We start from the raw sequence: 19,648 nt of genomic DNA on the forward strand, positions 1-19,648 counted from the left end.
AGAAGAATCGCTTGAACCCGGGAGGCGGAGCTTGCAGCGAGCCGAGGTTGTGTCACTGCACTCCAGCCTGGGCAACAGAGAGAGACTCTGTCTCAAAAAAAAAAAAAAACCAAAACAAAAACAAAAACAAAAAAAACAGGAACATGCCAGCTCCTGCCTTCCTGGAGCTTAACTCTAGTGAGATGAGAGATCATCAAATAACTAATTAGGTATTGGTGAAAAATAATGCTATCAAGAGCAATAATAACTAGGCTGGGTGGGTGGCTCCTGCCTCTAAACCCAGTATTTTGGAAGGCCAAGACGGGAGGATCATTTGAGCCCAGGATTTTGAGGCTAGCCTAGGCAACATAGGGAGACCTTGTTGCTAAGTAAACAATAAATAAATAAATAAATAAATAGAAAAGAAAAAATAACCACAATAATAACCAACAGTCGCATAGTGCCTTAAAGTGTATGGAGCGTTTTCACCCGAAAGCATATCTAATCCCAAGAATCTGAGAGGTAGCTAATGGTTGTCGGTCCTGCTCTACAGGTGAGAAAATTGCAGCTTTGGGAGATTAAGTAACCTGGCCAAGGACTTACATCTGGTAAATGGAACTCCAGCTCTTGAACCCAGTTCCTCTGACTCCAAGCCCACGTCCTTCGTGCAAAAGAGGAGATATTGGAACTGGATGGAACAAGTTTCCGGTCCAGCTCTTCATTTTGCATTTGAGGAGACAGAAGTCCAGAGAGAGTAAAAGTGCCTTGACTAAAACACACTGCTGAAAACAGAGACTGGAACCTCCAGACTCCCCGGCCAGGACTCTTTCTTTGCATTGAAACAGCAGTCCAGTGCCCTGACCCGGGGGCAAGCCCTGGTGCATGTGGAGGGGCGGGGTGGCCATGGGAGGTCAGCCTCCTCCCTTGGCTGCATCCCCAGCCAGCCCGCCCCACTCTGCATAGTTCCTCTTCTGAGGTAACAGTCCAGAGCACCCCTCTGAGGTCCCCTCATCACTGCCTGCCTCTTGCTCGCTGACAGGGCTTTCAGTCAACCAACATGACCGAGGTACCTCCTGTGTGCAGGCTCTGCTGGGATACATGAGGACGTTGGTCCCTGCCCTCTTGGGCTCACAGAATGAAGAGGAATCGACAAGGACATGGTGCAATAGAAACTGCAAGAGAAACAGCACGGGTGGCAGAGATGCATGGCAGGGCCCCAAAGCCAGACCTAGATGGTCAGGGGTAGGGAAGGTTCAGGGAAAGCTTCCTAGAGGAGGTGACATCTCAGCTGAGCCCTGGAGCCTGAGTGACAAATTAGCTAGGCTAGAGCTGGTAGGGATGAGATTTTTAGGATGAGGAAATGCAGGAGGGTACAAGCCCCAAGGTGAGAAGGTCCCTGCCTGTGGCAGGGATGTCCCAGGTTTCTGCCCCACCAGCCCCCATCTGTCAGTGCACATCACACTGTATGGCTGCAGGTGGCCTGTGAGAAGGAACCGGGTCTCCCTCTGGAAACCCCATAGGCACGGGCCTGCTTCTATGGAAGGCATCCCATGTGAACAGCTTGTCATCAGCTTTCACCACCCATGGACTCCCTGTCCCTCCTGCCAGAGCCCCTCCCCTTCTCCTGCCACCCTCTTTGCCTGGCACAGGACATGACTGGGCCCCATGAGAGGCTGTGCCTGGCTGGACATGACTGGCTGGGGGAAGCCGCAGGTGGGTACATTACTCACCCGAGTCCCAGGACCTTCCTACCCCGGTCACCAACACCATTAGGCTGTGCCCAGGAAAAGCCAAGCTCCTTTCCTGTCGGGACAGGGAGAGAGATGGTGGGTGTGGGGACGCCACTCCATGAAAGACGCAAATGCCCCTCTAGCTTAGCATCCCAGGTGGGGGAGCTAGCAAGAGGCAGCCCCTTCCCCTGGTATGCATTTGGGGCCCTGGCCTCTCACAGACAGATCAAGGAAGAAAGAAACGAACCCAGCCAAGATGGAGGTGGGGGCCAGCAGCGTGGTCTGCGCTGTCGCAATCAGGCACCCGCCAGGGCCGCCATGCCTGGCTGGTCTGCCCTTGCCCATGTGGCTTCCAGCCCCACATTCCTGCACCTTGCACATAAACCTTCAGGTGGAATAATCGCCTGGGGAGGCAAGCTGGCACTTACCCTTGAATATGATTAAGGTTTTTATGGGGTCTTTGCCTCCAAGGTGACATGTGACGTTGCATTCAGGAAGTCATTGCCTGTAGGAACCACATTTCCCACAGGTCCTCTGAGCTTCTCCTGGGGCTCCGGAACTGTGCTCTATGCTGGGGTAACCGTTCCTGCCCTCAGGGCTGTTCGAGTTAGTGGGGACAGACCTGCAAGTAGATCAAGCCAATAACACGTGCTGGGCACAGAACAGATCTGGGCAGAAGCGGCAGGGGCGGCGCTGTGGAGGGTACCAGGTGGCTGGGAGGTGGCAGCGTGAAGCCAGGGCAGGTGCTGAGGGGTGAGAGAGGGTGGGCAAGGTGGTTAGGACATCTCAGTCGGGACAGCAGCAGGAGCAAAGGCTGAGTGGCCACAGGTAGCATGAGGCAGGAGGGGTCACAGGTGGCTGGGGTCTGGGAAGAGCAGGACCCAGGTTGTCCGTGTGGAGGGGGCCTGGCCAGACCTGCATTTTAAATTATGTGGAAAATGAATATACAGGGCACAGAACAGGATGGTAGATGCATTTGGAAAGAGTAGGGTGAGAGTGGTGGAAGTAGGGCAGGTACCGCAAATTCTCAGGGCAGGTGAGATGGGCAGAACTTTTGAGGGTTGAGGAGGGAGCCCAGACCCAGGTTCCTGGCTCGGCTGGGAGGCGTCAGGGCTGGGGTGGGCTTGTGGGCATGGGCACCCCAGGGCTGAAGCTTTCTGGGGAGCGGATGGTCCAGGCAGAGGCCTGGCGAGGGGCAGGACCCAGGATGGAGCCAAAATGGGGACAGCAGTGCCAGGCAGAGGAACAGAGGCACGGGGGTGAGAGCCAGGAGGGTGTAGCGCAGTCCCAGGCAGGGAGGAGAGGCAGGAAGTTTCAGCTAGGGCTGGGGGGCGGGGCGGGGGTACGGAAAATTGAGTTCCCTGGGGGAAAGATGGTGCCACCAGGAAAGGCTGAGGACCTGGTTGAACCTTCAGGGTGTGTCGAGCTCTCCTCATGCCCAAGGAAATGCCTGGGGCAAGGGTGAGGCCAGGGCGAGCTGAGGAGGAAGGACAGGCCTGCAGGGGACTCTCCACAGACAGCAAGAGGAAGGATAGAGGACAGTGGTCCTCCCTGGCCGCCACCCCGGGCTTTGTGCCCTGAGTGGGGCACCAGTCGCTGGGCTGGCGGTGAAGGGTAGAGGACAGGCTCCTGCAGGCTTTGGCCAAGCCCGTCTGACAGCCACCAGCTCCATTAATAAAGTGACCCTGCTGTGTCCCAGTTCTCTACAGCCACCATGTAATTTAGTGTCCAAACTGGGACACTTTTGAGAGTCAAAGTCACAATTACTGCAGAACAACAGAATAAACTAGGGCTGACCTGGCCATGCTGGGGTCCACGGTCGCCCTACCCTCACCGAGCAGCAGGGCCCTCTGCTCACACTCCAGCCATCTGGGACACGCCCTGTGATCACTGCCTGCCCTCTCCTAGCCTTGGCCCTGGAGCATCCGATACCTCTTCACATCCAGGCCTGGGGAACGGGGGAGTCTCACCCATTTGTGGTCCTTCTTCCCACACCTTCTGCTTCTCCAACTAACATTTCCTTCTTCGAGGGCATGACAGCCCCCAGAGGAATGCGGTCCTTCCTGTAGCCCAGTGGGGGACAATCTGGAGAGACCCTCACCAGCCCTAGAAACGTACACGAAGGCCACATCCTCCTGCACGGTCCCTGTCCCCTGCTGATGAGAGACCCCACCCTCTTGGCAAAATCCTGTGATCCCCAATCTCCTCCATCCTGCTTGCTTCAATTTCCAGCGGGCTGCCAGGAGGCAGATCCACCACCGTCCCAGCTCCTGCCTTTCCTCCAGGCCTCGCCAGCACCTGCCTGGAACACTTCAGCAGCCTCCCACCACGTCTTGTGCACGGCAACCCATCTTTCTCTGGCTACAAGCACAAGCCTCTGGGCCTGAACAACACACTAGTCTACCTTAAAGCAGACAAAACAAAGAAAAAGAACAAAACAAACAAGAGACCCTTCGGTGGAAAGGAAAACGTGAAAAAAACACAAACATCACGACAGAAGTCAACTTCTCTACAAGAGAATGTCTAACACTTCCTCTACCATCGGGACCCCAGAGCAGCTTCCTGCCTCCTCCCCAGTGCCCCAGAGCATCAGCCAGCCGGAACGCCCCTTCTACCTGCTGGATCTCTTTTCTTTTTTTTTTTTTTTTGAGGCGGAGTCTTGCTCTGTCGCCCGGACTGGAGTGCAGTGGCTGGATCTCAGCTCACTGCAAGCTCCGCCTCCCGGGTTTACGCCATTCTCCTGCCTCAGCCTCCCGAGTAGCTGGGACTACAGGCGCCTGCCACCTCGCCCAGCTAGTTTTGTATTTTAGTAGAGACGGGGTTTCACCATGTTCGCCAGGATGGTCTCGATCTCCTGACCTCGTGATCCGCCCGTCTCGGCCTCCCAAAGTGCTGGGATTACAGGCTTGAGCCACCGCGCCCGGCCTTACCTGCTGGATTTCTACTGCTTCTCTGAAGCCCCCAGAGCCAGCCAGCCTTGCCCATCCCTGAGCTCCCATTACCCTTCCCAGGCCAGGTGTGAGAGTGGTTGTGTTTATCTGCTGCCCACAGCAGTGGGAGGCCAAGGGGCCTGGGCTGTTGTAGATTCAATAAAAAGCAATGAATTGGCTGATCCTTCCCAGCGACTCCTGGCTCTCCAGGAGGATGCCCTAGAGGCACGGATGGGATGATTCTGTAGCCCCTGCTAACTCTGAAATTCCCTAATGCTGCGGCCTAAGGTCGGGCACCCAAACATCACCCTGCTCAAGTCTCTCCCAACTAAAGAGGAAAAGAAACAATCAGAAAACTTTTTTTTTTTTTTTTTTGTTAGATGGAGTCTCGCTCTGTTGCCCAGGCTGGAGTGCAGTGGCATGATCTTGGCTCACTGCAACCTCCGCCTCCCAGGTTCAAGTGATTCCTCTGCCTCAGCCTCCCAAGTAGCTGGTACTACAGGTGCCCACCACCACCCCTGGCTAACTTTTGTATTTTTTAGTAGAGACGGGGTTTCACCATGTTGTCCAGGCTGATCTTGAACTCCTGACCTCGAGTGATCTCCCTGCCTTTGGCCTCCCAAAGTGCTGGGATTACAGGCGTGAGCAACCACACTCCTACAGTAAATGTTAATAACTATCTCCCACATAAACAAAAGCTCTTGGGGTCCTCCACAATTTTTCATTTGTGAAGGGGTCCTGAGACCCCCGCGCCTACCATTTCCTCAGTTATCCCTGTTTCTCTCTCTTCTTAGCAACCATGTTTCCTGAAAGCTGCTTCCCCTCCCACTGGCTCCTCAGCCCTGCCTTGTGGCTTCCCATACTGTTCCTGAAATTGCTCTCACTGAAGCCACAAGGGACCCCCCTGGCATTTCATCCAGTGGACACTCTTCCGTCCTCCTTTCCCTTGACATCTTGGCAGTCTGACCACGTCGTGCGCCTCCTAGAGACACCTTCCACCCTGGCTCTCTGCACACTGCCTTTTCCTGGTTCTCCGCCTACCTCTCCAGCACTTGTTCCTGACACCTCTTCTTGCTTTGCTCAGACCACCGGGGCTGGGGTCCTCAGGGCCTGGCCTGGCCCTGTTCTCTCCTCCCGCTACCAGAGGTTTAAGCCCTGTCTCTACATGTATGGTTCCCAAGTTTCTAACTCCAGCCCAGCTTTCTCTCCTGACTCCCACACCAATATATCCAGCTGCCCTGAACATCCCCGTGGAAGTCCCTCCTCCCCGCACAGGCACCCCTAACTTAAACGCAAGGCTATTTCCCCCAAACTTTTCCAGATCTGCCACTGCCCCAGGAGCCCCAGCCCTACTGTCTCTACCCTCCCTTCACTCTGCTTATCGAACCAGCCACCAAATGCTGTCAACCTCACCCCTAAACGATTCTGCAATCCCTCCCCTGTCCATTCCCATTGGCATGCCTCGGCTTGGGCACCCTTCACCTCCCTCTGGCCTCTCTCCTCCAATCTGACTTCAGCCAGTGTTCTCTCTTAAGCACATCTCTGCCCTGCTCAGAATCCACCAGAGGCCCCCACTGGCCCAGGAGGAATGCGACCCCGCAGCATGGTACAGCACAGATCACCAGGCCGGCAGTCCTGCCACCTGTCTGGCTCATGTTTCCTGTCCGAGCCACTCTGTTCCCGCTGGTCTGAGCTTGCCTCCCCTCAGGCACGTGCTGTTCCCTTACTCTCTGTTCCTCAGACGCCCCTTCTCAGGTTCCCACTCCGAGAAAGCCAAGAAGGCCTTCCCTGACCTCCCTGCTCAAGTCAGAAGCCCTTTCTGGGTGCTCAAGGCCCTCTTCTCCTCCTATTCCACGCTGAATGGTCACCATCAGTTTCTAGACTCCAAGTTCCTCGAGGAGGAGGAGTTCTTTACCGCTGTATCCCCAGTGCCTGGAATGGTGCATGGTACACAGTGGGAGCTTAAGGAAATACTTGCTGATTGAACGGCTTGATGGATGCTAGCCCCCTACGTGCAGCTGGCAAGCAGCCCTCCCCACCATCAACTCCCAGGGTAGAGCAGGGCTCTGCTCTGGCTAGCTGGCAAGAGGCCCAGGAAGCGCAGGAGGCAGCTGTCCAGGGCTCCCTGCCACCTGCTGCCTCCTCCTTTTGTGTTGCCCTCACCAGGCTCCCAGAAGAACCTGGCTGGACTCCACACTCTTCCTATCAATGGCCAAGACACAACGCCGCCAAGACAGGAGCACACGGCCCAGGCATGGCACCTCCCCAGTCACAACGGCTGCACAATTTGATCGGAGTTGACCCTGCCAGGGACACCCAGACCAATCCAGGACACCGGCCGCAAGAACAGCAGCTACACATACTACCCAGCCTGCCCCACGCATCATCCCACAGCATCGTCCCCTCACAGAGACTGAACTCATGCCCAGAGGGCTGAAGGCTTTTCCTGAGGTGACTGGGCAATGAGGAGGAGGCTCGGTTGGACTCTCAAGACACTTTTTTTTTTAAATTTCCTTTGTACTTTTTATAGAGATGGGGTCTCACTATGTTGTCCAGGCTGGTCTCAAATTCCTGGGCTCAAGTGATTCTCCCACCTTGACCTCCCAAAGTGCTGGGATTACAGGCATGAGCCACCATGCCCAGCCCTTGACCTCAAGCTCTTCTGCTGCTAAACCCTGTCATTTTGGCTCTGCCCCATTCTTCAAGTCCAGCGGTTGAGTAGCACTAAGAGGCCACTCCTGATGAGAAGCTCAGGACCAGGCTGAGATCCCGGAGCTGTGATCTGTCCCCAAGAGCTAGACAAGAACATCTGGGGACAGGCAGAGGGTAAACTTGGGGCCCACAGTCCAGTGTGGGTGAGCCGGGGCAGGGGATGGTAATGGGGAAGGCACAGGCAACACCACATCCCGGAGGCAACAGTGAGCACTCAGGCTCTGAAAGCAAAAGAGACACCAGGTCCTCCAGGCTACAGGTCCCTGCCGTCAGCCTTGCCTTAGAAGTTGTCATCACCCTACCCTAACCTACAGGCTCCTTTGGCAGGACCCCAGGGTTCTGTTAGGGACCTGCCCAGCTGTTAGGAAGAGGCAGCCGCTGGCCCTGCAGCTGGAGGAAGAGCTGGTCTGAGCTCCAAGCCTGCCAGCCTCCTTGGGGCAGCTGGGCAGGATGAGACAGAGTCCAGGTCGGTGGCAAGGACACTGCTCACAGCGCTGCCAAGTAGAGCATGAGCTGAATTCTGCACAACTCAGGGGGCACTATTTGCATGTGTAAGGCATGAACTGTACCCATGAGAGTGATGTCACCTGCTAATTCTGCCTGCCCAGCTGCCCCTCCCTGGGAGAGAGGGAAGGAGAGGAAGATGGAGCCCTTTCCCTTCTTAGGAGCCTTCCAGGGCATCACCACCTTGCTTGCCCCAAACCCCCACCTGAGAAAGAACCGCATTCCAGCCCAGCACAGATAAAGAGATAGTTTTATGCATAACAGTATGGGACAGACTGGGAAGGTGTCAGGGCCAGTAGTGATGAGCTTCCCAGGAATAGACCAACACACAGGCAGGAGTGGCCCAGACAAGTAGATAGACAGACAGAGGGACAGGGAAACCACCAAATGAGTAAGAGGCCCAGGCCAGGCTCAGCAGCTGTGTCCAGGCATCAGCTCCAGCTCTGCCCTGGGGAACCAGTGGAGGAGAAGGGCTGGCCGGGGCCTCAGTCCTTGCAGAGCTCCTTCTCTTCATGCCCTACTATCCCCGTCCAGCCTGCTGGGATCCTTGGCAGGTGGAATTCCCAGGGCTATGGATGGCTGGGCTGAGTGAGCAGAGGATCGAGGCTCTTGGAGACTCCCTGGGGAGGTGGAGGCCTGGGTGGTATGGGGTTAGCAGCAGCACTTGGGGGAATCTAGTCAAGTTCCAGGATGGGGCCACTGCTCAGCAGGGCCCCCTGTGTCCAGGGCAGGCCCTCCGCCTGCCCACCACACCAACATGGTGCAATAAATAAAGTTTCAAGTAGTAAGTTTAAAGCAGGAGAGCTGGAGGCTGGCAGATAGGCAGGGGCTGAGAAAGAGAAGCCTCCAGCCACCTACCATGTCTGCTCAGTGGGCTCAAGTGGTCGTAAGTCTGTCTTGTGCACTGGAGGGGGTGTCTGGCCTTGATGTCCACATGGGCACTCCCCGCAGGGGCTCAGCCCCTCACACCAGTGCCAGAGCCTGCTCAGTGGGGCAGAAGCAGGGCAACATGGTGCCCACAGCGTCCACGATGGCTGCCAGGTGCTCATCCTGTGCCTGAGGCCCACAGAGCTGCATGAAGTCTGCCAGACGCAGCAAGTATTCAAGGTTGTGGCCGGAAAAGCCCCGGCAGGCCAGGATCTGCGTGGCGATGGCCTCTTCAGGCGCAGGGCCCAGGTAGCCAGGGTTCTGCGGGGTGGCCACATAGGCCAATGCCTTCAGTGGTTGGTCAGGAGAATCTTGGGGATAGAAGGTGACCTCCTTGGTATCGTAGCCACCAAGTACTGCCTCTCGCACATTTAGGTACTTCAGGGCCTCGCTTACCTGCTCCCCTTGCACCTGGTATGCCACGCCCCAAGTGCAGCCCTGGGAAGAAATAAGGACACCCAAGGTCAGTTATGACAGCTCCTTGCTGCTCCCTCTCCTATGCTAGCATGCCACCCCCACCCAGGACTGTGCTCTCTAAGGGAGGCTGTGGTAGGCTGATGAGCCATCTGGTGGCAGTACCTCAAACCATTGTTCCCTCTTTCTTAAGAACAGTTGAAAGGCCAGGTGTGGTGGCTCATGTTTATAATCCCAACACTTTGGGAGGCCAAGGCAGGTGGATCACTTCAGGTCAGGTGGTCGAGACTAGCCTGGCCAACATGGTGAAACCCCATCTCTACTAAAAATACAAAAATTAGCCAGGCATGGTGGTGCACACCTGTAATCCCAGCTACTTGGGAGAGTGAGGCAGTAGAATCATTTGAACCCAGGAGGTGGAGGTTGCAGTGACTTCAGCCTGGGTGACAAGGGCAAGACTCTGTCTTAAAAAGAAAAGAAGAAGAAGAAAAAAAAGAAATAGTTGAGGCCAGATGCAGTAGCTCACGCCTGTAATCCCAGCACTTTGGGAGGCTGAGGCGGGCAGATCACTTGAGGTCAGGAGTTCCAGACCAGTCTGGCCAATATGGTGAAACTCTGTCTCTACTAAAAATACAAAAACTAGCTGAGTGTGGTGGTGCATGCCTGTAATCCCGGCTACTCAGGAGGCTGAAGTGGGAGAATCGTTTGAACCTGAAAGGCAGAGGTTGCAGTGAGCCAAGATCACATCACTGCACTCCAGCCTGGGCAACAGAGCGAGACTCTGTCTCAAAAACAGACAAACAAAACAAAACAACAACAATAACAACAAAAAACAGTTGACAAAGTGGTCTAGTAGCAGGGAAGACAGGATTCCTCCTCAAAGTGTGGTCCAGGATGTGGTGGCATCGCCTGTAAGCTTGTTAGGAATGCTGTGTCCCAGGACCCACTGTCATGCTACTGAACTAAGATCTGCATTCTAACAAGATCCTCATGTGATTTGGTGAGAAGCACTGAGCTAGAACACATTTCTACTCTGCCAGAGAAGCATAAAACAGAACTAGCCTGCAGCCAAGAGCCTATGAGCTCTACCTGCCATCCCCCTTCACCCTGGGCCAGGGTCCCCTTCATGATTCAGGCACTTACCTCATGATCTTCAAGGAGCGTCACCACACGGCCAGGCTAGGGAGGGAAGAAAGATTTTGCAACAGACAAGTTAGAAATCAGCTCTGCCATCAGCAAGGAAACCTTTATCAATCCCGCTGGCCTGGCCTCAGAGTGCCCCGCTCTGCACGCTCAGATTCCCATTCATGCAGGGGAAGGTGGGGGAGTGATGCACGGATGCAGGAGAAACAGTAAGACAGATGTCAGTGGTCCCAACTGGTGATCAACACAGGGATCCACAGGTTCACAGACTCCTGCCATCACAGTGATGCACTGGACACATACATTTAAATAAGCCACAAACCCCAGACACAGGTTTACACATTTCTTTCTATTGGCCAGAAAGCCCCGGACATTCCAGGGCACTGGTGCCCAGTATCCCGCCCCCAACCCCCTCACTCCCCTGGGCACGGATGGATGCTCACCATCTTGTCGCTGCCCCGATGGAAGGTGTCTCCCTGCCAGAAACGGCGGCTGTAACCGCGCACGAAGCCCACACGGCTGTCGCTGTAGGCGAAATCGGGCCTCCATACCAGGGAGCCGTACCCGAAAATCCACAGAGCTTGAGGGTCGCCGTCGTTTCGGGGGAACTGAGCGGACGGTGTAGAGGACTGTGAGGCGGGCGGGGTGTTCGAGGCTGCAGACTCCTGCTTCATGGTGCCGGGCACAGGGATAGGCCCAGGCGGCCTCCGGGGCTGGTCTCCGGCGTGGGCACGGAAAGACCGACGGACGCACACACCTGGCCTGGCACCGCTCGGTCGCTCCAGCTGAGCGCCCCCCATGGAGGCGCCCTTTAAACCCTCTTGCCGGGAGACCACGCCCACCACGGCCAGCTGCCGCGGTGATTGGGGCGGGGCAAATCCCCTTTTGGCCAATCAACTTCGGATTGTGCTTCTCACTTAACCCCGCCCCGGGCCCAGCGCGCCCGCTGATTGGTTCGGCTCCACCTCTGTGGCAAACCTGGCAGGAGTGATGCAACGACAGGGGAGGTTTCTCTAGCGCCGTCATGCAGCAAGGGCGCCTCGGATTGCGTCAGGCGGCGGGCAGGGGGAACCCACCGGGCACAGGGCGGGCACCGGGAGTCTCCCCAGCCGCCCCCTCATGGCCTGGGCCCCTTGGAGGTACGGCGAGCGAGTCCCAGGCGGTGTCTGCCCAGCCTTGCCGCTCGTGCACCTGGCCGAGTCCCTGCCAGCCTAGGTGGCACAGACTCAGTCCCAAGTCGAGTCCAGGGCACGTCCAGAAGGAGCGCTCTGGGCGTCGTAAACTTCCGTCTCTGGGGCCCCTCCTGAGATCATGCACTGCGGGAAAGCTGTCGGAGGCACCGTCCACATTCCACTCAGGTGCCTCACGCCGTTGGCCAGTGTGAGCAAACGGAGAAACTGGGCCGTGGGGGCGGCAGGGGGTTCTGCAGAGACTGCGGGACTGAGTTAGGTAGGCCAGGCGCCTGAAATTTACAGACCTCACGTGAGGGCTACGCCCCTGACCAGGCGTGGGACCCCTTGAGCCCAGGTAGGCTCGAGGAAGAGCCTGTTAGAGCGCTTGGATCGGCCGGCAGTCACTTGGGCTACAAAGGGTATAAAGATGCAAAAGCCAAGCTAGTCTTGCCCCCAAGGCGATGGGTTTAGTTCTTCCTGGACGTGAGATTTTGCAGCAATGATTAATCCTTAGGCACAAGGTCCCAGGAGCAGCGGGCAAGGAGGGCCCAGTGAGGTCCCCACAAGGCTATGGCCAGCTACTGGTCTTCGTCCTTGGCTTCTGGCCTCCCAGCCGAGTCCACAGGCCGACTGGGGTTGACCCCCTAAGCAGCAGCAAGGGACTGCCCTCTGGGGATGTCGCTGACTGTAAAAGGGAAACAGGCAGCTGAAGGCCTTCTGTCCAAACTGGCCAAGAGATGGCTGGCAGGGGAAATGTGCAACATGGCTTCTCGTTCGACTCTAATTCAATATTTAAACTAAACGTGATCTGCACACTTCACATATTCATTCCCAAGGTGTCGCAGACATAAGTGGAAAAGTTGCACAGCAGTGTGTATAGTACGAAGCTATTTCTTTAAAACAAACAGTATTTGTGTAAGAAATAATCTGGAAGAATATACCTAAACTGTTAGCAGAGGCTGGCACCAGAGGAGGACTTTCAGTATCAAACTTAAACATTAATGAAAAAGTCTAGATTTTTTTTTTTCCTTTGAGATGGAGTCTCACTCTGTTGCCCAGGCTGGAGTGCAGTGGCCCAATCTCGGCTCACTGCAAGCTCTGCCTCTCCGGTTCACACCATTCTCCTGCCTCAGCCTCCTGAGTAGCTGGGACTACAGGCGCCCGCCAACATGCCCAGCTAATTTTTTGTATTTTTAGTAGAGATGGGGTTTCACCGTGTTACCCAGGATGGTCTCGATCTCCTGACCTCGTGATCCACCCGCCTTGGCCTCCCAAAATGCTGGGATAACAGGTGTGAGCCACTGCGCCCTGCCAAAAGTCTGGATTTTTACGAGGAGCATGAATTACTTTTCCAACCAGGAAAAAAAAAAAAAAAAACATTATATATATATATATGGGCACATGGTCCTTTCTGGTTATTCCTTTCTTTTTCGCTTTCTCTCCATTCCCCACATTCACTCTCCCTCTTCTCTTCTATCCTGTCGCCTTTAGTTCATGTGAGCACCTCCTTTGTTGGTAGCTTCTTAGAAGAATGTCCTCTTCTCCATTCACCAGCTGTGGGTTGTAGGCCGGGAAGTGGGAAACTGGTATCCACACACTGTTGAAGTATCTGAATTGGCACAAACAACCCTTTGAGAAAGCAGCTTGGTGATACAAATCAAGAATCATAAAATATCCCTGCCCTTTGACCCAATACTCCTTCAGGAAATTATTCAAAATACGGGAAAAGCCATATGCCTGAATATTTTCAATGCATTGTTACTTTTTTTTTTTTTTTTTTTTTTTTTTGAGGCAGAGTCTCTCTCTGTTGCCCAGGCTGGAGTGCAGTGGCACAATCTCAGCTCACTGCAACCTCCGCTTCCCAGGTTCAAGCGATTCTCCTGCCTCAGCCTCCTGAGTACCTGGGACTACAGGTAGCTGCCACCATGCCCGGGTAATTTTTGTATTTTTAGTAGACACGGGGTTTCGCCATATTGGCCAGGCTGATCTCAAACTCCTGGCTGTGATCTGCCCACCTCGGCCTCCCAAAGTGCTGGGATTACAGACATGAGCCACCACTCCTGGCCATTACTTATTATAGCAAAAACAAAAGAAAAAACTACTTAGCCGGGCGCGGTGGCTCAAGTCTGTAATCCCAGCACTTTGGGAGGCCGAGACGGGCAGATCACGAGGTCAGGAGATCGAGACCATCCTGGCTAACACGGTGAAACCCCGTCTCTACTAAAAATACAAAAAACTAGCCGGGCGAGGTGGCGGGCGCCTGTAGTCCCAGCTACTCGGGAGGCTGAGGCAGGAGAATGGCGTAAACCCGGGAGGCGGAGCTTGCAGTGAGCTGAGATCCGGCCACTGCACTCCAGCCCGGGCGACAGAGCGAAACCCCCCCTCGAAAAAAAAAAAAAAAAAACTACTTAAATATCCAAAATTAACTAAATGTTTAAGGAAATTATGTCAATTTACCATTCACATGACAGAAAAATGCACATGCACACACACACACACACACACACACACACACACAAAGAAAACAACCTAAATACCCAGCAATAATTAGTTACATAAATATGATATAGTCCATTGAATTTGTGCAGACATTAGAAACAATTATGTATGTCCGGCCGGGTGCAGTGGTTCACGCCTGTAATCTTAACACTGTGGGAGGCCAAGGTGGGCAGATTGCCTGAGCTCAGGAGTTCGAGACCAGCCTGGGCAACACGGTGAAACCCCGTCCCTACTAAAAATACAAAAAAAAATTAGCCGGGCATGGTGGTGGGTGCCTGAAATCCCAGTTACTTGGGAGGCTGAGGCAGGAGAATTGCTTCAACTCAGGAGGTGGAGGTTGCAGTGAGCCAAGATTGCACCATTGCAGTCCAGCCTGGGCAACAGAGCAAGACTTCGTCTCGGGAAAAAAACAAACAATGTAGTAAAAATGTGTATGATTGCATATTAAGGCAAAAATGCAAAATATAAATTTTCACATGTACTATTGTTAAAAACAGTAACAATAAAGATAGGGAGGCAGCAAATACTAGTGTGTTGGGATTGTGAGCAATTCTCTCCTTTGTTTTCCAAGTTGTATAGAAAGTAATGTTTAAATAATAGTAAGTTAATTTTTGCTGGGCGTGGTGGTTCACACCTATAATCCCAGCACATTGGGAGGCCAAGCAGGAAGATCGCTTGAGCTCTGGAGTTTGAGACCAACCTGGAAAACATAATGAAACCTCATCTCTACAAAAAATTTTTAAAAATTAGCCCGGCTTAGCGACATACACCTGTCGTCCCAGCTACTCAGGAGGCTGAGGCAGGAGGGCTGATTGAGCCCAGGAGGTCGAGGCTGCAGTGAGCCATGATTGTGCCACTGCTCTCCAACCTGGGCAACAGAGCAAGATCCTGTCTAAAAAAAAAAAAAAAAAAAAGTTACTTTTATAGAGTCATTAGTGGTTTTCTGGTGGGGGAGGGATGGATAGCATACCCGAAACATTTAGGGAACATTCTCATGATGCCTGTTCTCAGACCTCCTCCCACCCTGACCAAAGTCACAGTGTTTCATAACTCATTTGGCAATGTCCTCAATAACCTGATCTTGCTCCTGGCAGAGTCAGACATTCCGTCCTCTGTGCTGCCACAACACTTTACGCCACTGCAGTTTACTGATCTGCCCCTTCCAACTCGTGCTTACAACAGAAACACTCATTTATTACGTGCATACCATGTGCCAGGCAATTGCTAAACGCCTTTACATCATCCATTCTAATTACACATTTCTTCACTATTTTGTGAGGTAAATATCATTTCACAGATGAGCATGCAGGAAAGCTAGGTAAGCCCTGTTGGTGACGTAGCAGAAAGTAGTGGAGCCTGGGTCTGAAGGCAGCTGGGCCAGCTCCAGAGCCTCCTGGCTGGGAATCATTTGCTTACTGCCTGTCACTCACCTGAGCGCTTCCCGAGAGCATGGTTCATCACTGAAGGCCCAAGAGAACCAACACAAGCCAGGCACGTGGAAGATTCGCCACAAATATAGGTAGAATAAGTGAGGCTGTTGCTTGGAAAAGATCAGGGCTATATCCCATGTCCCACATAACACAAGTTCAACCTCGACCCTCAAAATAGGAATCTCTACAGAAGTTGGCCCAGGGGATCTGCAACACCTTCCTGGGAACATGTCTTGCCTGTCCCCATTCCTTGCTTATTCTTGCTAGCAACATCTGTCTCTTTTCCTCCCAGTGGGACACTCCCAGGCAGCAAACCACTCGCTTAGCTGGTTCCTCTCTGTAACTTCAACAGCAAACCCTTCCCGTCTTTCCTTCTAACGCCCCCCAGGAGGGGGCTGCTGATGTCATGCCCACAGAGGTGCCAGCTCATGAGAGGCTATGGGCCCAGGCATCACCTCCACGTTGCAGAGTCGCACGTGATGTGCACGTGATGTGCACGTGGTGGTTTCCTTTTTTTTAGATCTTTCCCAAATTAACCATTTCCTTATTGTTCCCCTCCGGGTGGCTACTTCTTATCTCCTGAGGATCTGTTCCTTCTCTCTTCTCTTACCAGAGATTGGCATCACCTCCTGGTGTTAGTCAGCATGTTTATCTGAAACAAGGGAAGGCTGTTTTAGGAGCTAGGGAATGATGCTAATTTATACGCCAAAGGATGAAGTTGCCTTATAATGCTACTAATTCCTGAAGGATGAAAAACCTTCCCAGAGGCCTGAGTGCACCGTGTGCCAGAGCTGGTGGCATCAATGGGCCTGCTATGTCCAAAGAAAGAGGCTGAGGCTGCCGAGCTCAGGCCTGAAGCACCTGGGTACCCGGATGACAAAGATGTTGGCTTCCTTAGTCCGGAGGACTGTCCGGGCTGTGAGCAACAGGAAGCTGCAGCCCACGAGGGCCACCCGCAGTCTGACACCTTCTGCAGTAAACAAGATAAAATAACTTCTTCAAGATAAGCCTGAGCATTAGGTGTAAAAGTTGGTGTCTGAACCAGGGCCTGTAATGACCTTTCTTATATTCTAGAATAAACGAAGACAAAGGAGATTTCAATGAAGAAGTTATTCAAGATGGAGTCAGGGTGTTAATCAAAAAGAAAGCACAACTAACACTTTTAGGAACAGAAATAGTCTATGCTGAAGACAAATTATCCAGTGAGTTTGTGTTCAATAACCCAAACATCAAAGGAACATGTGGCCATGGAGAAAGCTTTACTATTTGAAATCTCAGGACGCCTCTGACCATAAGCTCCAGGAAAGCTCCTGGAAGCCCTGGGGCTCACAAATAATTCATATGACTGTCACATGCTTAATGTGTGCCTGCCTCGTGAGGAAAATATAAGTGATGCATTTTGGAAATGTATTAGATTCCAGAAGAAATGATATTTATAGTCTCTGTAAGGGACAGAAAATGAGAAGCCATGACTCTCTTTGGATCATTTGACTCTCTTGCATCCTTTGTTTTAGAACCAGTTTCATTAAAGTTGTCTTCCTGGGCCCCTGTTTCTCCATATCCTGAGCGGTGTGCACTCATCAGGTCTCTGTTGGATGGCCTGAACATGCACCTCCCTCGGCATTTCTCCCAACCAGACTGGGGGCTCCAACAATTCAGAGACAGGACGTCCTGACTGCTGGTAGTAACACGGTGGTGCATTGTTTTTCCACCCAAACTTAGCATAGCCTGTTTACATTTTTATCAAAACTTGCTTTTTGTTGTTTTTTCTTTTTTATAAAAAATGTCATCGTCAGATGCCCCATTGCGTACCCTATAATAGTACCGGGCAAAGATTTCCTTGAACTATAGTACAGAATACTTCTGAGTGATGGTATCAAAAGGTGAGAAAGACTTCATCCATCTGTTTTTTAATCCATTTATTTTGCCACCCCTATATGTCTGCTCAAAGATGGGATCTCAAGCTGACTTTTAGTTGAGGGGTCTCTTAAAAGCCATCTAGCCTACCTCCCTCAATTCTGTACACAAGGAAGCAAAACCCCAGGGAAGCCAAAGGGCTCCTGTCCGCCCCTACTCCACAGGCGTGGGGAGAGTGGGAACTCTACCCCCATCTGCCCTTCCTTGTAGATGACACATGTGCTCTGCCCTCCAAGGCAATCAGTGAAGGCAAATGGTCTGGCTTGTCTGGTCAACATTTTGATATAATCTCTTTATAATTTTATGGAGATCAGCTGGGCGCGGTGGCTCACACCTGTCATCCCAGCACTTTGGGAGGCCGAGGCAGGTGGATCACTTGAGGCCAGGAGTTTGAGACTAGCCTGGCCAACATGGTGAAACTCTGTCTCTACTAAAATACAAAAAAACAAAATTAGCTAGGTGTGGTGGCACACACCTGTAATCCCAGCTACTGAAGAGGCTGAGGCACAAGAATCGCTTGAACCCGGGAGCTGCAGACTGCAATGAGCTGAGATCACTCTACTGCACTCCAGCCTGGACAACAGAGTGAGACTCCATCTCAAAATAAATAAATAAATAATATATAATTTATATAATACACACACACGTGCACACACATATGTATATATACACACATATACATATACATATAAGTAAAATTTTATGGAGATCATATATTTTTATTTTATTTTGAATAGGAAAAATATTTTAAAACACTTTTATGTGAGTTACCCTCTTGTTTCTTTAACCTTTGAAACAATGATTTGTAGCAGAGAAGACACTGTAGCAACCTAAAATTATGCTTTTGGAATGTGGTCCTAATTGTGAAAGAGAATATGGGGCCTTTTCGTAAAACCCTACTATGCATACACTTTCCACGTGCTTTTTTTGAAAGCTGGTTCTCATGGATTCAAGTAGCTGAGTTCATTATGTTTGTTTTACCTACTGAAGTAGCTGGCACAAAAATGCACCAAAACCGCTGGATGTGGTGGCTCACACCTGTAATCTCAGCACTTTGGGAGGCCAAGGCAGGCCGATCACCTGAGGTCAGGAGTTTGAGACTAGGCTGGCCAATATATTGAAATCCTGTCTCTACTAAAAATACAAAAATTAGCTGGGCATGGTGGCAGGCACCTGTAATCCCAGCTAGCTACTCAGGAGGCTGAGGCAGGAGAATCACTTGAACCTGGGAGGCGGAAGTTGCAGTGAGCCGAGATCATGCCATTGCACTCCAGCCTGGGCGGCAGAGCGAAACTCCATCTCAAAAAAAAAAAAAGAGAGAGAGAGAGAGAGAAAATGCACCGAAACCTAGAGCAGCAGTTTTATGTAAACTTTCATGAGTTTGCATCATTAATATAATTGTTGAGCCACTTATAATGTGGGCAAAACTGTATGTATGTAGAGATTCAGTTGTCAGTTTTAAAAATGTGGCCTGTGATCATAAAAAATAAAAGAAAAAGAAGAAGAAAAGAAAAGCCTTCCCAGACACTGCCTCTAAGTTCAGCTTGCTCATATTTGAGCTCAGTTCCACCATGTACCAGCTGAGTGACGCTAGGCATGGTGTCTTTAGTTCTTGGTTTTCTCAACTGTAAAGAGGGAATAAGTAATAGCATTGACCTTGCAGGGCCTGAAAAGGATTGAAAGAAAGAATACCATAGGCAGTACCTGTCACACAGAAACACTCAATAAATGTTGACTTCATATTGTCTTTACTTCAGACAATTTCACTTCCCATTTCATCCAGGGCAGAGCCATAGTGAACCTCTCATTCTGAAATAGTGCAGAAGAATGAAGTGGGTCAGGAGGAAGTGATCAAGGTAAGCATTTTAGGATCAGTAGAGGACATCTCCAGCTATCTCACTCTCCATCCTTGCCATGCAATTCACAGACTGTTCTAGCAAGTAGGGTGCCAAAGGAATGTGGGGTGTTTTTTTTGAGACAGGGTCTCGCTGTGTCATCCAGGCAAGTGAAGTGTCTCAATCTCGGCTCACTGCAGCCTCGACCTCCCAGGCTCAAGTGATTCTCCCATCTCAGGCTTCTGAGTAGCTGGGACTACAGGCACCTGCCACCGTCCAGCTAATTTTTTGCTGTTGTTGTTGTTTTGTCATGTTTCCCAGGCTGGTCTCAAACTCCTGAGTTCAAGCGATCCGTCCACCTTGGCCTCCCAAAGTGATGGGATTACAGGTGTGAGCCACTGCACTGGCCATGTTTTTTGTTTGTTCGAGACAGGGTCTCACTCTGTCCCCCAGGTC

At 52.1% G+C, this 19,648-nt stretch overlaps 1 protein-coding gene, 1 long non-coding RNA gene and 1 pseudogene across 2 annotated transcripts; 1 reads left to right on the forward strand and 2 right to left on the reverse strand.

Moving 5' to 3' along the window:
• Positions 1 to 351: 351 nt before the first annotated feature.
• Positions 352 to 4,349, reverse strand: LOC108544355 (uncharacterized). Its single transcript, XR_001889811.1, has 3 exons — positions 2,138 to 4,349; positions 1,710 to 1,782; positions 352 to 1,151 (listed from the first exon to the last, which is right to left on the reverse strand). It is a non-coding gene; the product is annotated as an uncharacterized LOC108544355 (long non-coding RNA).
• A 3,737-nt stretch (positions 4,350 to 8,086) lies between these two features.
• On the reverse strand, positions 8,087 to 11,176 carry CHAC1 (ChaC glutathione specific gamma-glutamylcyclotransferase 1). The gene is made up of 3 exons (XM_017895454.1): positions 10,783 to 11,176; positions 10,340 to 10,375; positions 8,087 to 9,220 (listed from the first exon to the last, which is right to left on the reverse strand). Exons 1-3 carry the CDS (start codon positions 11,137 to 11,139, stop codon positions 8,819 to 8,821), a joined length of 795 nt encoding a protein of 264 aa, XP_017750943.1. The 5' UTR covers positions 11,140 to 11,176; the 3' UTR covers positions 8,087 to 8,818.
• A 5,146-nt stretch (positions 11,177 to 16,322) lies between these two features.
• On the forward strand, positions 16,323 to 16,710 carry LOC108544330 (iron-sulfur cluster assembly 1 homolog, mitochondrial pseudogene; annotated as a pseudogene).
• Positions 16,711 to 19,648: the final 2,938 nt, after the last annotated feature.

Source organism: Rhinopithecus bieti, unplaced genomic scaffold (genome assembly GCF_001698545.2).
Source record: "Rhinopithecus bieti isolate Rb0 unplaced genomic scaffold, ASM169854v2 scaffold_26426, whole genome shotgun sequence".
Taxonomy (NCBI): domain Eukaryota; kingdom Metazoa; phylum Chordata; class Mammalia; order Primates; family Cercopithecidae; genus Rhinopithecus; species Rhinopithecus bieti.